General features: G+C 33.5%; 2 protein-coding genes across 8 annotated transcripts in view; one reads left to right on the top strand and one right to left on the bottom strand.

Moving 5' to 3' along the window:
- Nucleotides 1-11,311, bottom strand: part of Immp1l (inner mitochondrial membrane peptidase subunit 1) — an 83,092-nt gene extending 71,781 nt beyond the window's left edge. Inside the window, exon 1 of one of the 5 annotated variants that reach the window (XM_058586496.1) lies at nt 11,225-11,311. The gene's annotated coding sequence lies outside the window, so the exon portion shown is untranslated. Of the gene's footprint in view, nt 1-10,136; nt 10,259-11,153 lie in introns of those variants that run through there. The other 4 variants (XM_046467517.1, XM_046467520.2, XM_046467518.2 and 1 more) reach the window with 4 other exon arrangements.
- A 90-nt stretch (nt 11,312-11,401) lies between these two features.
- The window catches only part of Elp4 (elongator acetyltransferase complex subunit 4), a 257,694-nt gene continuing 243,645 nt past the window's right edge, over nt 11,402-25,450 (top strand). For all 3 annotated transcript variants that reach the window (XM_046467546.2, XM_058586495.1, XM_058586494.1), the window contains exons 1-2: nt 11,402-11,654; nt 17,487-17,522. In XM_046467546.2, coding sequence (XP_046323502.1) covers nt 11,432-11,654; nt 17,487-17,522 — 259 coding nt within the window. In that variant the 5' untranslated portion in view covers nt 11,402-11,431. The remainder of the gene's footprint in view (nt 11,655-17,486; nt 17,523-25,450) is intronic.

The following is a 25,450-nucleotide window of genomic DNA, read 5'->3' as shown; positions in this document are numbered from 1 at the left end:
TTGGTGTCAGACAGACGAGCTCTCTCTACTGGGAATCCTATCTTCACAACTTATAAGCTATGGTGACCAAAAGCAAATTACTTATCCTTTATGTGATTCAGTTAATTCCCCAACTTATGCATCTGTAAAATCGTGTGGGCATTGTAGTATATTAAAATATTAAAAACATTATCTGTGTCATAATATACCCTCTGCAAAACAATTATTATTATTAATTATACCTCATGAGTATAGGAATGGAGCTACTGAAAAAGATTCTAAAGATACTTTACATTTTTGCCTTTATACTTGTCTCCCACACCCCACCCAGTTTGAAGTCTAATGGGAATTTTAGTTCAAAATGACATAAATTTACCACTATTCCATTTAAAAATTGAACTGAAATGATGATACATTTACCACCACCAAAAAAGGTTTATTGAGATATAATTCACATTTCATTTATCATGCAGTTCACCTATTTAAAACAGTGTAACATTCAATGTACTTTACTATATTTGTGGTTATGCAATCATCACCACAATAAATTTTAAAACATTTTTGTCACCCCAAAATTGTAATCAATGCCCACTAGCAGTAATTTCCATGTCACCTCCAGTCTTCTCTTTTATGACAGCAAATTTTCAAAAAATAACTAGAAATAAATACTGAAAAGGAATGTGAAAAGCATGAACCAGAGATTTTGAAGGCATTCTATAAGATAGAGCATATGAAATCAGAGTAATAGAGTGGAGAGAACAATAGTACAGTACACAGGTTGGCAAACAATGGTTCATGCGGGCAAATCTTCCAGCTCATCTTTTACTTTTTTATGTCAAGATAAAAAAAAAAAAAAAAACAAAGTCATAGTTTTTACACTTATAAATGGCTGAAAGTAAAAAACAGAACATTTGTGACATGTGAAAACCATATGAAATTCAAGTTTTAGCATTCATAAATAAAGTGTTTTTAAAACAGACTTACTCATTTGCTAATGCTTGCTATGGCTGCTTTCCCATAGCAAAGTTCAATAGTTGCAAAAAAGACCTCATTAGTTGCTAAACCCAAAATATTTACTATCTGGTCCCAGAAAAGTGTGCCTACATATGCCAAACACAAATACATGATACTATTTCAGGGAAGGTGTAACTTTTCTTTTCATGGCTTCAAGAGGTCCTGTGCTAGTTCAGAATAATGGAGGATGGTAGTCTAAACAGAAAACTGGTCTGAAAGAAATTTGGTCTGCAAAGTATGAAGGTTGGAAAATTAGAATATTGTCTTTCTTATTTAGCTATTACAGAAGGAATTAGCCTGTTTCTTTCCTGCTTATCCACTTTGGAGCAAAGCGTACCAAGAAATTAGACCTTCCAACCAATAAACAACTCCCTGTCAGTCTTTTTTTTCTTTCCCATTTAAATTAAGATTCCTTGGGAAAACAAGGAAGAGAAAACCCATCCCAGCTACCCATATCATTCAATTGGTCTTTCATTTATTAACATGAATGGATAACCAAGGATCATCAACATTCAGGAAAAACACAATCATGAAAAAGAATGCCTATGATAAAAACAAGCAACCTTGGAGAAAGCAAAAGAAATTCAAAAAGGAGAAAAATAGGAAAAAAAAGAATTATTTACCATGTTCAGAGATTCTGGAAAGATGTTGCATCTATAAAACCAGAGGCATATGAGAGAACAGAATAAAAGAGATTAGAATAGAATAAGAGAATAAGAGTTTCATCAAATTTAATAGAGAGTGCCACTTCCACCAATATACCAAAAAACAGAAAAGCTGGAAGAAAATCTGAAAAAACACACAGGAGGAATTGAAAGGAGTAATAATCTTCCTTAAAAAGTTACAAGAGGGCTGGGGCTATAGCTTAGTGGTAGAACACTTGCCTAGCATGTGTGAGGCGCTGGGTTTAATTCTCAGCACCACATATAAATAAAATAACAGTCTGTCAACAAAAACAAAATTACAGGAAAAGAGACAGAATCCATCCACCCTGCTCCTGCCACTCACACAAACAAAGGAAGAAAAAATAACTGAAGGAACCCAGAGAACACAGAAGTAGAAAAATAAAAATACACAGACGCGCAGACACATCTAAGATCTAGAGCACAGCTTGTCAAACTGGAGTGTGGAAGCCAAATCCAGCAAACCCTGCTGTGATACACATGATTTACTACAACACAATTATGCTCATTTGTTTATACATTGTGTGACTGCTTTTGTGGGGGGCTGCAAAAGAAACCATATGAATTACAAAACCCCAAATATTTATTATTTGGACTTCTACAGAAAAAGTTTGCCAAATCTTGATCTAAAACTGCATTTTAATATAGTACTAGCCAGAAACAGATGTTTAAATTTGGATAATTAAAATTAAACAAGATTTAAAGTCCAGTTATTTATTTACAGTAGTTATATTTCAAGTGCATAATAGCCACGCAAGATCAATGGTATTTACTGGACAATGAAGATATAAAACTTCTTCATCAACTCAACTAGTTCTACAAGACAGGACTCATCTGGAATTACCACAAAAAAGAATTGGGACTACAGTTTAACTACTGTTTTTAAAAGATCTATAGTAAAAAATAAAACTTAAGAGGAGAGAAGAAGAAATAAATTCAAAAAAGATAAAAATTAGTGACATTAGAAATTAAAATAATTAATGCATGAGTCTAACACCTTATTCTTTAAAAATACCACTAAAACAGACTTTTTTAAAAACTCAAAATTAATCAGAAAGGAAAAACATGAATTGAGGGGATATCAAAGATATAGCATTACAAATAAGAAACTATCACCACAATATGGAAGAAATTATAAAAGAATTCAATATTGACAATGCAATTAAATGCTATTGAATTTTAAAATAATTTTAAAAAGCATTTCCTAAGAAAACACAACTCAAAGAGAGGTAGAATAATTATACAGAAGAAAAGCTATGAATTATATTTTTTAATTGTGTAGTACACAGCTCCAATTTGGTTAATGAAAATGTTTCTTACAATTTCTCATTTATATCTCATCCTTCAAAGACTGATCACAAACATACTTCATAGCCAGAATCTAAATTGAGAAATAGAAGTTAAAATAATATATTACTCTCTGTTAATACTATCCAATGGTCCATGATTATATATTTCTTCAAAGGAAATCTTTACTAGCCTGTAAGAGTCTTCATGCAAATTCAGGAAATGTGACGTATAAAAGATTCATATGAAATGGTTTTAAATACTTGACGTATTCCTGAGCTCTCATAATTATTCAAACTGAAGGGGAATGGATAACATTTCAGCAGAAATGTCCACAATAATTAGAACATCACACATGCTAAGATTAGCACAGTAGCTTTATGCCTCTGAGATTTAAGTTGACATGTGAAAGGAGTACCAGTTAGGTGTTGTTTAATTTCTCATTGTACAATATAAAGAAAAATCTCAGATTAAAAATTTATGAATACTAGTTCATTCTACTTTTATAATTATTTTTTTGAAACCACTAAAAATTTTCAGTGTATACCATTTAAACTGTCTTTTTCACCTTTATTATTTCTATAGATACACTGACTTGACAAATCTTTTAGAACCAAAAGATGTTTATTGTTTGGCACATTTGCTTTATTACATTTAACAGTGCAAAGTCTGAGTATGCAATGGTTTTTAAATTTTAATTTAAATTCCTGAGTCTTCTATTTGTATTTTAAAATCCACCAAAATTAAGATGAATATAAGTACTCATTTATGCTAGACAGTCCTGGTTTACCACCCACTTGTCTGGAATCCAATATAATTCAGGATATTGACACTCTTAAATTATCCTAAATAATTCATGTATTAAACAGGAAATCAAAATGAAAATTAGAAAATACTTTTAAATAAATGATGAAAGATTAAATGCTAAAAGTGCTTAGAGAAAATGACATTCTTACTATATGTAGTCTAGTAGAAGACAGCAGAAAATCAAAGAATTAAACTTCTATTGAAAAAAAGAACCAAAACCTCAGCAAATCAAAACCAAGGAATCTAGAGGGAAGAAAATAAAAAGTGCAATAACTGATAAAATAGTAAGCAGAAAACCAAAAAACAAAAAAGTTAAAAGTTGGGTTTTTTTAAAGGATAATAAAAATTTTAAATCCCTAATAAAACTAATAGAAAAAAAAAAAAAAAACCTCACTATACTCACTAAAAAGATACTAAGAACTGCTTCCAATACTCAAAACGTACCAGAAAAAAAGGCTCAGAACAGACCCTCTATCCTTTAGGTAATAAATCTAGACAAAGGACACAAAGTAATTATCTGAAGATCCTACACATTTGATGATAGAAATAGATTTTGCTGTGGAGTCAAAGTCATAAAAATGGACAGCCATTTTATGGAGTGAGTTTACAATGTTCTCTGATTTAATTTGGAAGATTGTTCAGTGTGACTGAAACTCTGAGAAATAATAAGCCATCCTTCTGAAGAACTCTAGGACCACAAATTAACTAATGGAATAGAGAATCTAGAAAGAAATCTAATTATGTATGGCTTTACTTACTAAAAAGTAATGAGGGAATATTGCAGAGAAAGAATTATCTTTTTCAATAAACAGTGCTAGTCAACAGGGTATATAAGAAAAACAAATGCACCTTTACTCCTGCCTCACACCAAACACACACAACAAAATTTTGTTCTGTGTTGAGAGCAGCTGCCAGCTGGAAGTTTGCTGGGGACCCTTCGGCTGTGGCTCTCAACAGTTCTGACAGATAGTAGATATAAATGTTTAAAATTACACAGCAGGGCTTTTAGAACAAAACATAAGAGGTCATCTTCAGAATCTTGGAGTAGGCAAACCTAGCCACAAAATACATTAAGAAAGCATTGATGCCAGAATATTGGAAATATTTTTTAAAAGTCCTACAAATCCTTACAGGAAAGAAATAAAATAAAAAATTTTTAAATTAGCAGTCATGGATAGACACTTCACAAAGGTGGTCTCCCAAATAGCCAACAAATATGGGAACAGGTGTTCAATTTCATCAGTCCAAATCCAAATGACAATGTTATACCACAACCCTCACAGAATGGTTAAAATGAAGAGAGCAAACATTAAGTGTTGTTAAGGATGAATAACAACTAAAATTCTCAAACACGCCTAGTAAAACTTGGCAAAATCATGTTGGAAAAACACTTGGTTACAAATGGGAAACTATACAAATTACTTTCAACAGCAGAATGGGTAATTAATTATAATACACTTATAAAGTACTATAGAACAATAAGAATAAATCATCCTCAACTATACACATTAGGAGGATCCTTTCACATTGATTGATCAAAAGAAGTCAAATACAGGTGTACATACTATAATGTAAAACATCAAGTAAAACAAAACCATGATGTTAGCAGTCAGAATTGTGGTTTCCTTTTTTTAAGTACAGTGGCAGGAAAGAGGTAAAAAACATTACCAGAGGTCCAGGACTCCCTCTGTGCAGGAATGACCTTGAACTTCATTCCTTCAAATATGTTGCCAGAATAACAGGAGGACTGGTAATAAGCCTTCAAAAACTGTCTTATACACTTTATCTGCATTGACACTACTGTAATATGGACCCTAGGGCTGAAAACATGACAGAAGGGGAGCCCCTTTAGGTCATGAGGTGCTAGTTGCTTACCATGCTCATTATGTTTTCTGGTGTACCTTAAATTGGTTGCCAGCAGAATGTAATTAAAGACTGAGATTATTATAATGGTTAATATCACTCTGATGCATGGTGAGATGGCTTTATTGAGGACATCTAGGTTAAAGTGAAATTTAAAGAATAAGTTCACTATTGGCCTTCAAGAGGAAGGCAACATGATGAATACAGGAGACTGAATGAATGCTATAATTCAAAGAGTAAGGGAATTTATACTGATGTGGCTAAAGAGACAGCAAGAACTGTAGGCACATCCTTAAAATATTTTGTTTTTATATAATCAGACTTCTATTTTGAAAAGATCAGTTTGGCTCTTGAATGAGAAGAATGGACTTCAGATCAAAGATGAGCATTTAACACTCCAGAATGAATTGAAGAGCTCTTAAGAAGTAAAACTCATATATTTTAGTAATGGACTGTATATGGTAAAATGAGATAATGAGGTACAAAAGAGGAATTGGATCCCCCAAAGTTCCTTAGCATAGGCAACTAATCCTACATTTGCTTCTATCACTTACTGAGATAAAAATCACTAGATGAGATTCAGATGGGACATTATGAGTTTGAGATCCCACCAATTCAAGGGACAAAGACAGTATGTGGAGTATGTGGTGCCTCACGCATGCTAGGCAAGCGCTCTACCATTAAGCCACAACCCCAGCCTGAAAGTTTTGATTCTGTAGGTCAGAGAATTGAAATGCATTACAAATATATTTTTCATTAACATATAAATGGTGATTGAAATTGGGGTTAAACGAAATAGAATATACAATGAAAAGAGAAAATGATCTTATGGGACTCAAGATTTTATAGCAGAAATGAAGAGGAAAAAATCTTATTTTCATTTATACCTTTGTGCCTCCTCTTTTCAAACAGTGATCTCTCTCTTGATTCAATTCCATTCCTTCTATCTCATTCAGGTCCTTTATCAATTTTATAGAATCTCTTTCCAGTACCATTACATACTCTATTTCCTCTCTATCACTTTCTTACACACATCAACAAAACCTTTCCCCTTTGGATACAGACCAATGAGAGGGATAGCTGGGTCAAATGGTGGTTCCATTCCCAGTTTTCCAAGGAATCTCCATACTGCTTTCCATATTGGCTGTACCAATTTGCAGTCCCACCAGCAACATATGAGTGTGCCTTTTTCTCTACATCCTTGTCAACTCTTATTGTTGTTTGTATTCTTAATAGCTGCCATTCTGACTGGAGTGAGATGAAATCTTAGAGCACTTTTGATTTGCATTTCTCTACTTGCTAGAGATGATGAACACTTTTTCATATAGTTGTTGAACAGCATACCTCAGGGGCACAGCCACATCAATGTTTACTGCAGCACAATTCACAATAGCTAAATTGTGGAAGCAACTTAGACACCCTTCAGTAGATGTATGGATAAAAAAAATTGTGGTATATATGCACAATGGAATATTACTCAGCAAAAAAAAGTGATTAAAAACACTGGCATTTTTAGGTAAATGGATAGAGTTGGAGAAGATAATGCTAAGCAAAGCCAATCTCAAAAAACCAAATGCCAAATGTTTTATCTGATATAAGGAGGCTGCTTCATAGTGGGGAGGGAGGGGGAGTATGAGAGGAATAGAGGAACTCTAGATGGGGCAAAGGGGAGGGAAAGAAAGGAAGAGGACATGGGGTTAGAAATGATGGTGAAATGAGATGGACATCATTATTCAAAGTACATGTATCAAGACACGAGTGGTGTGAATATACTTTGTATACAACCAGAGATATGAAAAGTTGTGCTCTATATGTATAATATGAATTGTAATGCATTCTGCTATCATATATAACAAATTAGAATAAAAAGAATTAAAAAAACCCTTTCCCCAAACCTTTACCATCTTCCTCTGTTCTACTTCACAGCAAAGCTTTCTCAAATGTAAAATAATCTATTGGGGTTTTTTTTGGGGGGGAGGGGTGTGGGGGGTACCAGAGATTGAACTCAAGGGCACTCACTTGACCACTGAGCCATATCTCCAGGCCTATTCAGTATTTTATTTAGAGACAGGTCTCACCGAGTTGCTTAGTGTCTTGCCATTGCTGAGGCTGGCTTTGAACCCATGATCCCATGCCACTGGGATTACAGGCATACACCACCAAGCCTGGCCTAAAATAATCTATTATTATGCTATATTAAACATCACTTTCCATTCACTTCTCAATACAATTATTTGACTTTTAAGTTTGCTATTCCAGAAAAATCAGCCTTTAATACTCATAAAATAAACCACAATATTAAATCAAATGAACTTTCCAATCCTTATTTTACTTTTTCTCTATCCATCTTTTAAATATTGATATTCCTCAAAGTTTGTGATTCATTTTCACAACCAAAAACATACATACATACACACACACACACACACATACACACACATATTTTCTTGGTATCTTATGCCTTGTGATAAATCATCACTATGTACTTAATAATTTCAAATCTCTATCATTTATCTAATGATAAACACATAATCTACTAAATACTAGACATCCACATTTGGATACTCCATTGGTACCTAAAATAAACATGTTAAAAACAGAATTAAAAACCCAATTTATGATCTTTTCACCTAAAACAACCAACATCACAACTACAAAATTTTGCTCCTCCTCCTTTTTTCTGTCTTCCATAACTCACAAAGCTGCACTAGGCAAAACATATGGGTTACCTTTGATTCCTCCCCTCAACTTTCCCTATTCATGTCAACTCTACCCTCTGGAGTAATCGCTTCATCCATCCTGTTCTCTAAATCCCAATCACACTTGTAGACACTCATTTTTAAAACACACATTTAGTCATGCCATAATGATCAAAGAGAATGATGATGTCATTTTTGTCTTATATTTTTTTAAATGATTCCCAGTCCCTATTATTCTTTAAGGAAAAATAAATCCACAATTAAAAAAAAAAATCCATCAGAACTTTGCCTAACTTCTCCAAAGTCCTCAGAACACCTATATAGACCATGAGTAATAATCCCACAGTAGTATGAAAACAGACTTAATGAAGAAACATTCATCCAATTCTCAGTAATGGCTCCCATTCTCTTTAATGCTTATGTCTTCTTTATACCCTTCAAAACTCAGACTAAGCTTCCTCCTCATGAGAAATTTACCAAAGCTCCCTTCAGTCAGGTTGAGTTAGACAGCCCAATCTGTTCTTCATAGCACTTACTATTTACCCATCTATCTCCCCCAAATGTAAACTCAAATAGAGCAGAGACTAAATTATTTTTTTCCTGTAACCTAAGCCCCTTAGCACATGCCCTCAAATTCAGTATGTACTGAATAAATAATTGTTTGATTAATGGCATACCTTTTTAACTCTTCTCTATTTATTCCAATGCTTTATATTAAATTTTAACATCTATGACAAATTCAAGTACATGAGATTATTTGGAAGTGAAGTTTTTGTTGGTTTTAAAAAGAAGACAGATTAAATCAAAATTTTTCTATAATACTGTTATACCACATATATGTCCTAATTTCTTGACTGTCTTGATATGTATGTATGACATGCTTCCCAAATTATAGTCAAAGTTTGAAAATAATTCTTCCATGCTAGTAATGAGACAAACAAAATACCACTTGTTACCTTAAGACAACTAGAAGATTAAGAAAATACTACTGGAGCCATTCCTGTAATCCCAGTGGCTCAGGAGGCCGAGGCAGGAGGATTGAGAGTTCAATGCCAGCCTCACCAAAAAGCGAAGTGCTACTCAACTCAGTGAGAACCTGTCTCTAAATAAAATATAAAACAGAACTGGGGATGTGGATCAGTAGTCAAGCGCCACTGAGTTTCCACCCCCCCCAAAAGAAAATACAATAGGAATCAAAAGACTTTATAGTAAAGAAGCCTATAAAATTATCTGTAGTATTTCCAAGTTTTCAGATTATCAAAAATGCTCAAGTTTTTATTTGATAGTGGAATGCTTTGTCACTTTTCTTTCGGTTTCCCTATTGCTTATATACTACAGCACAAAATTAGCACAAACTACTTAATATGTTCTTTTTAAGAGCGATGCTGTTTCTATGCTTCAATCTTATCCCCAACCCATCCCAAAATGAGACCATTCTTATCACTATAGTCTGGAATGACAAGATTAGGTTTAAGCAGACAGTAATCATTCAGTGACTGAGAAATTTAGACTAAAGATCTGTACTGGTGAAAGTTTTGAAATAAAAGCAACTGTGATCAAAGCTTTCTGATTTAATATAATGTTAAACACCAGGAGGTTTTTTTTTTTTCCCTAAAATCTGGTTATTTAAAAAAAGAAAAAAGACAAAAAAAAAATCCTGCAAATGAAAAACTTCAGTCCCTATTTAGCAATACTAAATTCAATTTATCAAATAAAATGAGCAAAAAAGTTTCAACAGGTCATCCAGATGTAAACAATTCAAAGGCAAGTATTTCGGTGAAGTTTGGATGTATTTAAAAGGTACCATTGGTCAGATGAAGTGGTAAGAGCCTGAAGTCCCATCTACTTAGGAGGCTGAGGGCAGGAGAATCACTTAAGCCCAAGAGCTGGAGGTCAGCCTGGACAACTTGTTAGAGATCCTTGACCCTCAAAACAAAGTAAAAGAAAACACATAAAAGTTATCATAGATCATTGGTCAAAGTTAAGAGTAACCAGTGGTACAGGTGTGATTTTGGAGTTCTTTTTAAAGTTTGGCCATCTGTCAACCATGAATGCCTTTTAAAAACACCCACTCCCAACCCCCATATCTGATTTGAAAATTAAAAAAAAAAATAAATCCAAAACACAGCTCTAAATTACATGGTTTTTTACATATAAAATTTACACTGTAATAAGAAAGATTCACAAATTACTAGAGATCACAAATTACTAGAACTACACATCTAATATCAGGTTTTTTTTAAGAGAACTGAAGTATTTTCTATTATTTGCAGCTGCTTTATAACAGCAAACCACAATTAAATGTGTGAACAAGGTTGTCAGAGTAACACTTGTCATTCACACCGCTTATAGAAAGACGCTCCAAGATTTCCAGAAGCACTAATTAAAAATAACAAAAGCTTCTAGGGGGCACTTCTCAAAGATGTATATTTTATCAGACAGAGGAAAACAAAATCGTCTCAAAGTTCAAGAGTTTTTCACTCTAAAGTCAAACATCCAACCCAGCTATTACTAAGTACTAAAGAACTAACCCCAGCCGGTCAGTAAGCAACTCGTTAACAGTTACAGTCCTTTCGAGATAAGACAATCATTAAGAAAAAGGCCTCATGAGGAACGGAACGGATCTTCTTTTAGAAATCAGAAGAGAGAGGGTCGGGGGAAAATATCTCCCCTTTTTACTATCGAGAAAGGTAGACGTAAACTCCAGCTTCATCAGTGGCTTGATTAAATCCTTAGGGCTTCTTGCTTCACCAATCTTTTCTTTAACTCAACGTGAATGAAAGCAAGGAATACCAGAAGAAAGGTGAATGACATTACCCACCTCTGGCCCCAAAGAACCCGGGGAGACCCTCGAGAGAACCAAGACCCAAGACTCAGGTGGGCCTTTCTCACCTGGGTCCGACAGAAGTCCTCTGTCCTTACGTCTGCGCACTTTTCAGCAAAACGCCTTGAGATTGGTTGGCTCGTGAGGGACCTCTCAGTTTTATTGGCTACAGGAGAGACGGTCGGAGCGAAGAGGCGGGAGTTAGGCGCTGACTCTGACAGGCCGGCTGCCTGAGTTCCCAGGGCTCCTATTGGGTCAGCGCACGAGCCTCCAAGATGGCGGCAGAGGCAACCTGCGGCTCGGGCGCGGCGAGTACCAAGTCTGTGGCAGAGGCAGCCCGAAAGAGCAACATCACCAGTTTCCAGAGGAGGGGTCCTAAAGCCGGTGGGACTGAGAGCAGCGGCCCTCGATTGGTGTCTATTGCGGGCACTCGACCGTCGTTGCGGAATGGACAACTGCTGGTATCAACCGGGCTCCCCGCCCTGGACCAGCTCTTAGGTCGGTTCAGAACGGATGCGGGCTCACCGGAGGGAAAACTTAGGGAGGGGGCTTGTCGGGAGAGCCACCTTGGTCCCCGCCCTCAAGTGTTCCCCCTCAGAGACGTGGAAAGGAGAGCCTGGCTTGAGGGAGGGGAGGAAGGGATGCAAGATTTCTAAGTGCCTCTACTCTCTTCTTGCCTTCTGTCTATTAGCCCATTCGCAGATTAAGATGGGATCCCTACAGGCTTCCTAGTGAAAGAGAAGCTTTACTATATGGAAAATGGTTAGGCTTTCAGCTAGGACTCCCTCCTGGTGTCTGAGTACACCCCTCTCTCTGCCAACCTCAAGTAGCTCACTGCTCGCACTGAAGTACAAAGTTTTTATCCTTCTGAGAGAAGAGCTTTAATCAAAAATGCTGAAAAAATGTATTTCCCACTCAGTCACCACCAGGCTGCTTATTTCCTTAAATCTTAAATCAGATTGGTTTTAAAAAGACTGTATATGAAAGATGTATGTTGACTCAGTAGTTAAAGCCATCTTTTGTAATTTGATGGTTCAATTCCTATTTGCATGAAATATGTGCATTTTTAAAACTTTTTTTCTATATACATTTTGCTTCCCAGAGTTGGTTGCTGCTACATACCAATGGGTAGGTTTTTATTTAATGCACATCTTAACGGGAAGAAGTCCAGTTTCCTAGACTTTCCTTTATAATTTATGGAAGTTTTCATGAAAAGCCTACTGAAGAGTATGCTTGTTTAATAAGTGTTATGTTGAAAGTGTTGACCACATTAGCCTGGTAGGACGGATATGCTGTGTTAATAAAGTTTATTGATTAATTTCTGTATGAATGCTGCCTTGTTAAAATTAGTCTGTTTATATTTCATTACTGCTTTCATTGTATGTGTCTGTTATATCTGGTGCAGTATTGTAATATATTGCCCCTGCATTTGCTTGTCTTGCTACTTGACATTTTCCATAATCCGCCCCTCCCCTGCACCCTGCAAGGTAAGCTTTTCAAACATTTAGTGCAGAAGTAAGTAACAAAAGAAGCAACTTATGAAAAAGAGTATGGCTTCTCGATTCTGTTATTTTGAGTCCTAACTGGATCCCAAGTATTTCTTTATAAATTTAAGTATTTTCACTTAATTGTTTCAAGCCTATTGTCCTCTTGAGTTTCAATGGTACTCAAAAAAGAAATAATTCAAAATATATAGTTAGCAACTATTCATTTCACATTGTCTCCCTGTGAGCCTCACTTGGTGGCCTTCTATATTTGAACTTAAAGCTTCAAAGCTATTTCTAATCATTTTATACGTATATTTTTAATTCAATGGAAATTTGCAGTTTCATTCACTTGATGACTATTACTCTCCAAATAAAAAGGCCACAAATGTGGCACCATGCCTTCAATCCCTCATTAAAGTAACAAAATGTACCTAGCAAATTTCCTGGAACTTAATAGTTTCTTCATAAATTTTTTGTTAAAAGAAAAATAATTTGTCAGGAAAAAACATACAAGAGATTGTGAAACACATAGGATGGAGTTAGGTGTTACTTCTAAAAGCAAATTTAGGAGTAATATAAACAGTCACATAACTTGTGACAATGTGAGCTGATCTATAGGGTTCAAATGTAGTGTTCTGAATTAATAGCTATCTCATATTTTTGAGGACTTGTTTTCAAGGAATTTTGACCATTCATTGAATCTAACAGTGATTTAATTATAGTCTTCAAGTACCCACCAAAAAAGAAAACTCAAAGCACCTTCCACATGTGTTTCTACAAAAATATAAACTTGAACAGTAATTTTTAAAAATTCCAGATTTGTTTGGGGTGTGGAGAACTCTAGGATTCAAGCTTATGCTAAAATACATGCTTATGCAATAATTCATGTTCATTAGGATGATTGAAACTGTATAAGTTTTTGGATATTTTCAAATATATTTTACATTGATGCAATTCATTCTCAAAATGCACAGAAGTTGAACAGTTGGGATAATAAGAATACTACATTTGTAATAATAATTTCTCTAGAAGTATTTCTGTTGTTGTTAGTTTATTAATGACATTTTTGTATTTTGATTTTCTGTTTTGTGTGGTCCTGAGAGCAAACACTTCAGATTTATTTTATATGATTTGGAAAGTGAGATATTTGGCTACTAATATGTATACACACAAGTATAAGCAATTTAAACTCTATTTTTATTCTAATATAATATTTTACTCAGATTATGCCAAAACTAATTTAATGGCCATATTGTAATAAAATGTAATGGTAGTAGGATGTTATCAGAAAGATGAGACTGTACTGTGACATTGTGATTGCTGCCTAAATATATTGTATAGCTACTGTGTAACAAGTAAATACTATCTTAGAACAACCATGTAGTAAAAGGACATTTTACTACAGCCCCTATGACATCATTGTAATTTTAAATATAGATGCATGATACACTTGAAAGGCATCACACAGGCTAATTGAATGTTTGTTAGTCATCATATTGTTTTTGTTCTGACAACTTTATTGTCAAATTTGGGTTTGTTTCTCAAGTTGATAACACTTAAAATTTTTAAGTTCTTAGACTTCTTAATCCAATTTCTCAACCTCTCCCTTTCAGGACATTTATGTTGTTATTTAAGGACACTATATAAATAGCACACATATATTTCAGAAAATAAACGGTCTGGGTTAGATAGAGCTCCATTTCTCTTCTAAGAATTTCCACTGAAAGATTATAGCAAATAAAGTATGTCTAACCCGGAAGATGCTTGAGGAATGGTGATTGTGGGTTTGGCTAGCTTACCACTCTTTTATTCAAATTTATTAAATTGACAGTCAAGAAAATGGCAGGTAGGGATTCGAGGTAAATAATAATCCAAGGAGAGTTCTTTGGAAAAAGCCTGTTATGACAGTTTCTATTTTCAGCACTAATTTCGAAAAGTGGTCTTTCCTTTACTATATCTTAATCGTAGTGTGGAATAATATACCTTGAGTGTAGACTATATATTTAGCATAATCCTGGTTGTAATGTTTTAGAAATTGATATAGACAGCTATTCCTTTGTATTACTAGGTAAAACTGTTTCATGTGATTTAATCTACAGAATATTAACACTGTTAATAGCTTTATTTTGATTCCCATATTGCTCAGACAATAACTGTGTCATCACCTGTCATCAGGATGTTTCATAACTCTTAGGAAAGAAAAGGTAGACATGCTAACAAAATAACTTCAACTTAATTTGAGATGTGGCATGGATTTAAGTACCTAAGGATATTACTGTGGACTAAGGAAAAGATACGAACTAATTTTTAAATTGCATTTTCCCCAAATCGTCCTTCTATAATTTTAAGCAAAATTATTTCTTTATATGGTGGAAAATACTGGTATAAAGTATTATCACTTCTGACTTTGAAATATTACTCTGGTCCATACTCTAGTGTATTAATTTGACCTCATTTATCCAAATTTATAGTTTAATTACAAATTTGTTTGGGTTGGTATGTGGAATTTAATTTTCTCCCTTTAAAATAGTACTGAAATCATTAACTTCTACCCATTAGAGTTAGAACAAAAGCACAAGATCTTTTTTTCTATTTTAAAAACCATAAGCTTGGTTTTCAAAGCTTTAAAATCATTAATAAGTTGCAACTTTCCCAATGACCAGCCTTCAAAATGACCTACTCTTATTAGACCCAATTTAAATTTGAATCAAGTGAATGAATATACATAATAGAACTCATTTGGAAAAAAGAAAACTTGCCTTTTTATAAGGGAAGTCCTGATAAGATATTATTTTGGCTGATAAAAAGTCATTTGATAGGTCCCATTTTTATGTTATCTTAAGTAATGTTCAATTTTTCTAAACATAACAATTTTTATGACCATGAGATTTTTTAGTGGTGTTTTCCTGAAAAATCAGGAACAGAGGATCATTTGGATTGTTTTTTTACAGAAAATAATTTTCCTAGTTTAGTCAGGTTTGTATAATGCTATACTTAACCAGTTCATTATTGAGACATATTCTTAGTAATTATTACTATTATAGAGATCACCATATATCAAATAACAATGAATTTTAGTGATATCTTTAATCTGAAATTAATTACCAGAATGGCAAGGGTGGCTTGTATTGAATACCTCTCTGGGAGACACACCTGTCCTTTGTGTTACCTCATTTAATTAGGAAACTTATCATCCCACCTTGAATGTTCAAAAGTCCTGTTTCAGTGGAGGTTATATAAAAAAACTAAATAGGTTAAGGAAATAGATTAAGAAAGGCAGCGAACTTTTTAAATATTACCTACCCTAGCCTAGATACTGCAATTTCTGTTGTTTATTTTATCTTCTTAAACTTATACAAAATGGCTTTAGGGAAATTAAATGTTTATTTTTCTAAATAAAAGGTAGGAAAGTAAGCAATTGAAAAATAATGTAAAATGTTTAAAATGTTAGTAGTGATCTCTATGTGCCACAAACTCTGAAATTAAACATTCAGTCCAATCTTTTGTAAAAGCAAACCCTTTTGCTCTGATACTTTATGAATGCTATCATCACATGCATTTCAGGTGAATATTTTCATCTGAACAGTTCCTTAGTCTGGTGTAGCTTTTAAAGGTATAATAAAGAAATGTGCCTAGATGTGAAATTAAAATATATACTCAGTTCTATAATAAATCCACTTAAACCTAAAATATGTAAATGTCCTAATTTTTTAAATTTTTCTTCTCTCACAATGTGAAATGTTCTACATGTTGTTTTAAAATTTATTTCAAGTGTAATTCAGTCTGCATAAACCACATTTCATTTTATTTTGGGTATACCTATGTTACCAGATGTCAAGTTAAGTTTTTCTACATGATGTCTTCCACTACAGAATTTTTTCAGGGAAAGTGTTTTATTGGTGTTCTAAATGTTTCTTTCACAGTTTTGTGCACATACATATACACACAAAACTAATAATATTGTCTTCTCTTGCCCAACAATTTTGAAAAATTTCTTTTTAAATTTTACTTCAAATATATTTCTCTTCTTTCTTTAACATATTTTTAATTTTAAAGTTAATTTGATCACATCTGAGATATTAATCATAAATACTAATACTTTTACAAATCAAAGAACAAAGTATTGAACTGTCTCAAAATTTTGGTATACTTTTAGTTTTCCAAAACTTAAAATGATTTTAAATTATTTACTATTTGAGTTGTGTATTCTTGATTTGATATGTAAAAAAACGTTCTGGTAATATTGAAATGTATTTTGCGATTTGTCATTTTCTGTTTGAAATGGTAAAAATACTGTTAATTTTAAATTCTAAATATATTTAAAGCATGTCAAGAGTGTGTATATGTTGTTCATAGTTTTTAGTAATTAGTTTTAATTATCAATTTTCTTCAAGCCTTACTAAATTTGAGGATAAATATTAAATTCAAATTTCCATTGTAATAGCCTTTCTTTTCTATATTGTACTTCTGTAGTAGTTAACATTACTGTGCACATTTGGGTCTTTGCTATTGAGTTTATTTAATAGCAACTGCTAAATATAACATTTTTGGAGTGCTTAACCAGAGTTATGTCGAAAGCTGCATGGTTCTATTGCAAGAGAAAGGAGTCTAGTATGGTATTTTATGAAAATAATTGTAATGTGTGGTATATAATTACATGTAATATGTAATTATTTCATAATAGTACCTTTAGCAAACTATTGCAAAGGTAATTAAAAATATTGTTCACAACTGCAGTTTTAAAGTTATTGAAGTACCTGTCCTATATATAAAAGCCTAACTTTTATGCTAAAGATAATGCAAACAGTAGATTAATTTTCTTCGTGGTTTATTTCATTTCCAGGTGGAGGTTTAGCTGTTGGAACCGTTCTTCTGATTGGTTAGTATAAAATACATGCTTTGTTCTACCTCATCAGTTTTCTGTTGTGTGTCATGGTTTTTATGGTTTTTCTCATTCTGAAATTAAATATTTAAAGTATTAATTCTATAGAAGTTAAGGTGAATTACAGAGAAAGTGCCTTAAATTCTAATTTAAAGTTAGTGTTGATCTGAACTTGAAATGAACTAGGCAAGTATATCTGAAAATGTAGAACTTATAACTTAAAAATCTTCCCAGTTGCCATGTACGGTAATACACACCTGTAATCCCAGTGGCTCAAGAGGTTGAGGCAGGAGAATCATGAGTTCAAAGCCAACCTCAGCAACATCGAGATGCTAAGCAACTCAGTGAGACCCTGTCCCTAAATAAAATATAAAATAGGGCTGGGGATAAAAAAAAAATGTGGCATATATACACAATGGAATTTTACTCAGCATTAAAAAAGAACAAAATTATGGCATTTGCAGGTAAATGGATGGCGTTAGAGAAGATAATGCTAAGTTAGCCAATTGCAAAAAAAAAAAATGCCTAATGTTTTCTCTTATATAAGGAGGTTGACTCATAGTGGCATAGGGAGGGAGAGCTTGGGAGGATTAGATTAGATCTAGATAGGGAAGAGGGGTGGGAGGGAAAAGAAGGGGGCAGGGGATTAGCAAGGATGGTGGAATGTGATGGTCATCATTATACAAAGTACATATGAAGACTTGAATTGGGTGTCAAGATACTTTATATACAAACAGAGATATGAAAAACTGTGGTATATATGTGTATTAAGAATTGTAATGCAAAAAACAAAGTACATGTATAAAGGCCAAAATTGCCATGAACATACTTTATATACAGAAATACGAAAAATTGTGTTCTATATGTGTAATAAGAATTGTAATGCATTCCACTGCTGTCTTGTATTTTAAAAATAATAATAAAATCAATAAAAAATAATAAAATAAAAAATAGATAGAGCTGGGGATGTGGCTCAGTACCCAAGTGTCCTGGAGTTCAATCCCCAGTACCAAAAAAATAAAAAAAAAAATCTTCATAGTGTGTTGTATCCCATTTTAGAGTCAATTAATTATTTGAATAATCTCAGTATTTAGGGTGAGATTATTATAGTTATTAATTTGAAAAATGGAAATGCTAATAAGTCCATTGTATGTATATGTTTATGTATGTACACGTATATGGATATCACAGATATGGTATATATCACAGATTTTATCATCATTAAAAAGAAAGCTAACAAACTAATTGTGATTTTTTTTTATTGAAAGAAAGCTAACTAACTAATTGTAATTTTTTTCATGCTTCAAGTGATGAGAATTCTCACTTAAGTATATAATCCTATTTGCCTTACTTTTCAGAATTGATCATAGAATCTTGGAAGTGAAATATACCTTGGTAGTTACATGATCAAAGCACCTTATTGATATTTAATCCATTTACCTGTAACATATTTATTCTTCCTAGTTTCATACTCTGATATAATATAAAATAATCCACACTTAAAATACAATACACACTTAAAATATTTGAAAATAGCTATTTCATCACCTCCGATCTTCTCTAAATAGACACTATTTCTTTCCTTGGATTTTGTGAAATTTTGTTTTCACACTCCTTATTCTCCTCACTGTTTTTTGATGGGCCTCCTAGACTGACAGTGTCTCTTTAATTGTATCCAGAACTGAATATAGTATTCCAAATTTAATTTGACATACTCAACATGGTGAGACTATAAAATATAATAAATTAACTTTCTGAAATCATACTATTTAATAATTTTGTTCCTGTTTTCAGTTAATCATTAACTTTCGTGTGGCTCTTGAAATACCAGATAACTCTCATCTCACACTTCACAACACTGTATATTATCACACATTTTAATATTTAGATTAAATTAGCAGATTAGCAGTCCCATTTGCTAGGCTCTTCATTCTCCTCTGTTCCCAAGTCAATATGACTTATACTATAAATGAATCTGCCTTCAGAAATGGAAAAACAGTTATAAAACACAAGCTAAATATGGGAATTTAAGGTCAGTGGTTAGGATCCTAGGGCACTGCTATGTTTCTCATCACTGAAAGACTATTTTTATTCCAGAAGTAAGAGAAAATTAGAGCATAAAGTTTACCTGTATTAAGTTTTCATTATAATTTTCCAGCTTTTTAACCATTTTCTCATGAAGTAGATTATTCATTTACCAAGGCAGTTATATATGTAAGTATATACCTCAGTTTATGTGTGACCTTTCAGAATAGTATATTTACAATTTCAGTAGCAATGTACCATGGAAACTAGATCTAGTGAACACTACCAGAAAAAGTCTGCTTTAGACCTTAGAAATATTTCAAAATAAATAAATGTGAATTTATGAAAGACCATTCTCTGAGAAGTAAATTATGGAAAAATAGACATTTCTTAAAAATGTTTAATTCTTTAATAGTGAAATTGGCTTTGAGATATTTTATATTGAATTTGCTTTCTGATAGTCTGCTACATAGGGAAGTTAAAAGTACCAAAAGTAAAGTGATGGCAAATGAAAGATCTTCATCCATTTGTGGAGATATGGACCATCAGACAGGTTTAATAGAAGTTGTCATTAATTATGCAAGTTGTGTGACATTTACGAATATATTGTTTTTATCATATTAGTTACTTAATTTTAGTTCTAGAAATAGCAGTAAATGATGTGCTGTTGGAAAATTAGTTACAAATGGCTCAACTTACATCCAATAAATATACCCATCAAGTCAAACCGTTATAAGCTGAGGCTGTTCTCTTGATGGGCTTTTTGTATGTTATCTATTCCTAACAATATTTACACACATTTATTAGCTTAAATCAACACAAATTTGTTATCTTATAATTTCTGTGTCTCAGGAGTCTACACACAGCTTAGCTGAGTCCTTCATAAGCCTGGAGTCAAGGTGTCATCCAGGGCTAGGTTCTCATCTAAAGGCTTGGCAAGGAATGAATCTGCTTCTGGGCTCACATGGTTGTTAACAACATTCATTTCCTTACTGCCTGTCAACCAGACTGTCCTCCCTTAGGGTAGCTCACATGATAGCCTCTTATTTCATCAAAACCAGCAAGGAAGAGTATCTCTTAGCAAGATATCTTAGTAACAGAAGTGGCATCCCATCACCTTTGCTCTTGGTTAGAAGCAAGTCACAGTTTCTATTGCACCAGGGGGAAGGAATTACACAAAGACATGAATACTAGGAAGCAGGAATCATGGGGATCACCTTAGAACATGTCCACCACACTTTTTTCATAGCATTATATCTGAAACCCCTTGAAAAAAGAAGAAAAAAACAACACCAAAAACAGTAGAAGACAGGAGATAATTAAAATCAGAGCTGAAAGAAATGAAATTCAAACAAGAGAAACAATCCAAAAAACCGACAAAACAAAAAGTTGGTTCTTTGAAAAAAAAATCAGTAAAATTTATAAACCCTTAGTCAAGCTAACAAAGAGAAAGAGAAAACTCAAATTACTAAAATTCACAATGAAAAAGGAACTATCACAACGGACACTACTGGAATATGACAATAATCATAATTTTAATTTATTATTTTTTTGTATGATAGTAAACACTAAGCACTTTCAGGTTTTCTCTCATAGGATATGACATTTTCTTATCAATTTGCTTCATCCCTTTTAAAATTGCTGAGCTATATTTTTTCTACATTATGTAATAAATTTTGAGTATTTTATTATGCTGAAATTGTCAAACTACAGACTGCTGGCTGGCCACTATCTCTATAAATAAAATCTGTTGGAATACAGGCATACTTGTTCATTCAAACGTTTCTATGGCTGCTTTCATGCTTTAAGGGCAAGATTAAGCAGTTGCAAGAGAGACTGTATGGTTGTTCCACAATCCTAACATATTTATTTTCTGATATTTCTTTAAAAAGCTTACCAATCTCTAAACTATATTAATATTTTATATTCTTAATTTATCTTGCAGTAGTACTGTACAACTTTGTTAAAGAACTGAAATAGTATATCCTTCTACCAGAGCAGTTCTTTAGTAAAGCCACCTTACCTTTAGTTAAGTTTCTACAATGTGTTGCACACTATTAGGCAATAAAATCTTAATTGTACCTTTTATGAACTTAAACTGGATGTTGGTTGCACATGGAATAACTGCACACAATACATATATAACATGTAGATGTTTATGCAAATGTAAGAGGTGTGGAATAGGTTTAAATTTAATCAAAGTATAGATAGAAATAGTGATAAAGGAAGAATTTACTCTTATGAAAAATAATGTTAACAAATGCATAAGAGACAGCATCAGCAGACTACGCTTATATAATAATGACCTGACTGGTCCTTCTAAAGTAGAAAATGCCTATTTAGGACTAGTTCAAAAGTTTATCTTACTTCCTGTGGGTCTCTTGCCTCACCTACCTATTTGTTGAATTCAGACTATAAAACTTCAGATCTCTCATACCAGCCCCTAAAACTGCAGTGTGTAAAGTAACCAGGGGACTCCTAAAAGTTTTCTTTGTTGAAACTTTATAGCCTGCTTCACCTAAGGAGGTGAAGCCACTATAACTTTATTCATGGTCTAAGAATTCAGTTATTCCAGTAATCTTATCTCCATAATACTTTCATCTTCACAATACTGTATTTTTTCTCTCTAGGTTTAATTTTCTACTCTTTGATTCCATTCAGACCTTTCCAATTTGCTCTCTGTAACACTAACTTCTTGGGAAACAAACTAATATCCTAAAATCTTATCATTATGTATTTTATTGAAACATTTAATATTTATTGGGGTCTGTTTACCAGGCATCATGCTATGCCATAAACATATCTCTTTTTTGTCATCTGATTTAGCAACATTCAGGTGAGATGTCTACATTTTATAGGTGATAAAATTGAAGATTTGAGAGAAACTTAATAACTTGCCCAAAGTCACACACATAATGGCTTCCTCGTCAACCTTAACATTGCTGTGACCAAAAGACCTGACAGGAACAACTTAGAGGAGGAAAATTTTGGGGGGGATCATAGTTTCATAGGTTCAGACCACAGTCACATGACTCCATAGCTTTGGGCCCAAGGTGAGGCACCTTGGGAGATGACAGAGGGAGGTAGCTCAGGACGTGGCAACCGGGAGCAGAGAGTGAGTTCTACTCACCAGAAACAAAAATAAACACCTCAAAGGCATGCCCTCAGTGGCCTATCTTCCAACCACATCCTACCTGTCCATAGTTACCTCCCAGTTAATCCATTCCAGTGAATTAATGCACTGATTATGTTAAGACTCTCATAACCCAGTATTCACCTCTGAACTCTCTTGTATTGTCTCACACATGAGCTTTTAGGAGACATCTCATATCTATCTAAACTGTATAATAGTGGCTTAGATTCACAGTCAAGTTTCTCTGACATTAAATTATTTAATACCACAACCTGATGGCTTATCTTAAACTGCTCTGACATACAAACCTTTGGCCATTACATCTTCTATATGCTGCCATATGCAGACTTCTAAATTATTTTCACCATTTATTAGAGACTAACATGATCTCTAGCCTCAAGTAAAGTTTTCTTTTTTCAAGTAAGCTTTTAACACTGGCCAGAAGACATTACCATAATTCCAGTCACTTTTTTTCATTCTCAATAGTCTCGATCACCTTTTAAATGTTCATACCCCCAAAATCTGCCATAATGTCTTTCTTTTTAATTTTCTGGGATGATTTATAGTATTGCACATGGAGAAAAAGAAAAACATTCTCATCAGATGAGAACTCATTCACCTTTCTACCATAAATACTTAAAACATAAACTCTATTCACAAATGGAAGTTATACTCTTCTATTTTAAAATCATCCTTTCACCAGTATTTTAGGTCTAATCTCTACCTTTCCAAAGATCTGTCAGTATCAATTTTCCTTCTCAACTTTAATCTCTTCCTTTTTATTAGTTCTTATATATGTGTGTGTTTTACGCATGCTCAAATCTATTTTCAAGCTTTACTTAAAAACAAGGAAAAAAGTTGTATTGACCAGCTTTCTTTTACTATTAAAAAAAAAACACCTATTAAGTAGCTTATAACGGATAAAGGTTTATTTTGGCTTACAGTTTTGGAGGTTTTGGTTCATGATTGATTTGCCCCATTGTTTTGGGGCCTGGATGAGGAATCACGTATGGAGACTACACCTGATAAAACTGACCACATGGTGAACAGTGAGAGACAGGAAGAGGAAGAGCTAAAGTCCCCTTCAAAGACATGTCCCCAATGGTCAAAAGACCTCACCAGAGTTCTTCCCACTTAACCCCACTTTTCCCTTATTTTGCTTTTCCTCTTCCCTTTCTTAGTCAAGCCTCTTATATAGTGTATACATATATGTTTTCATAGTTTAATTATTCTTCAGTTTACTTTAGGTAGCTCCATTTCACTGAAAACATCATAGTCAGATATAAATGACTTTCTCATTGCTAAATTCATCGGATACTTTTCAGCCCATTTCCTTCTTGGTTTGGAGCAAATAATATTTTTAATCACCCCATGAAGCACTCCCTTTCTTTGAATTTCATTTTAACATTTTGTTCTGATTTTGCTTCTACTCTACTGCTTATTTTGGCTGTAGGGGAGGGATACTAGGGTTTGAGCCCAGGACACTTTACCACAAACTATATCCCCAACCCACCCACCCCTTTTTTAAATTTTGAAACCAGATGCTTAGGGCCTCACCAAGTTGCTGAGGCTGGCCTTGAACTTGCAGTCTTCCTGCCTCAACCTCCTGAGTCTCTGGGATTATACGGAGTACTACCACGCCTGGCTCTGTTGATGTTTTAAAAGACTCCTTGCACTTTACTTAAAATACTGGTATCCTGTTCCTTCTTCTAGTGCTTCATACTCTCCCTGAGTGGTCTCAGTCCCTGTCATAACTAAATGACCAGGGAGTAAAATTTATCACTATCTCTAGATAAGATTCATAGAGAAAGGCAAAGGGCATATGCAACTCCATATTCAGCATTTCCTATTGAATATATTATAGGCATCTGAAAATTAATGCCGAACTCACAACTTTACCCTATCTCCAAATTCTACCCCATTTTTCTAAATCTATTGCTTTTACTGTGATCCCTGGATTTTTGTACCTACCAAGTGATAGTGCCAGAGATAGGAAAGGTGTGCTTGTTTTTAACACTGTAAATATCCAGTAATCATTAAATGCTAATGGTTTTTACCTTTAATCATTCAACAATTTACTTTATTGTGTAAGTCTTCATTTTCCTCCATACTTATTACTACTACCCTAATTCGGGCCATAATAAACAACTTTTGCTGAAATTATTTTTCTCTTTCTTTAGTAAGCATATTGTTATACAGAAGAGCAGGTTTTGTAGTATTATAATCATATATGTATGTCTCATTGAAATTATTGTAACATTTTCATAAGTTTTCCCTGTGTTTAGTATTTCCTTTGCTTCAGCCCCTTATCATACCTTTGCCAGAATGAACTAATATGAAAATCTTATCATGATATATTTGGACTTAAAATCTTTCTGTGCTCTTCACTTATCTTAACGTAACTTCCAATCTCCTTAAATTGGACCAGTCTGACACTGCTGATTCAGGGTCACCATAGCCTTATCTGTTGTCATCCTCTTACGGTCCTTCCTCAAGCTTTGTTTTTATCACCCTAAAAGCTTTTAATTCCATGTAAGTGCTATTCTGTTTCTCTCTCTCCATACCTTTGCATATATTCTTTCTAGCTACTTCTTATTTTCCTCTTTTCCTAACTCAATTATTTTTTAGATCTCCACTTTCTTTTCCAGAAAGTCTTTTTTATAACTGCTACTTCTTTCCTCTTCTACTTGCCCACTCTCAGTATTTCTTCTATATAGTTCTATTGTATTTATTTACCTTATCAAATACTTATTATACTTTATTTAAA

This window comes from Marmota monax, unplaced genomic scaffold (genome assembly GCF_021218885.2).
Source record: "Marmota monax isolate L192 unplaced genomic scaffold, Marmota_monax_Labrador192_F-V1.1 WCK01_AAM20220418_F8-fsc00135, whole genome shotgun sequence".
Classification (NCBI taxonomy): domain Eukaryota; kingdom Metazoa; phylum Chordata; class Mammalia; order Rodentia; family Sciuridae; genus Marmota; species Marmota monax.
Note: the sequence above shows the minus strand (reverse complement) of the source record. Positions and strands in the feature narration are given on the sequence as shown.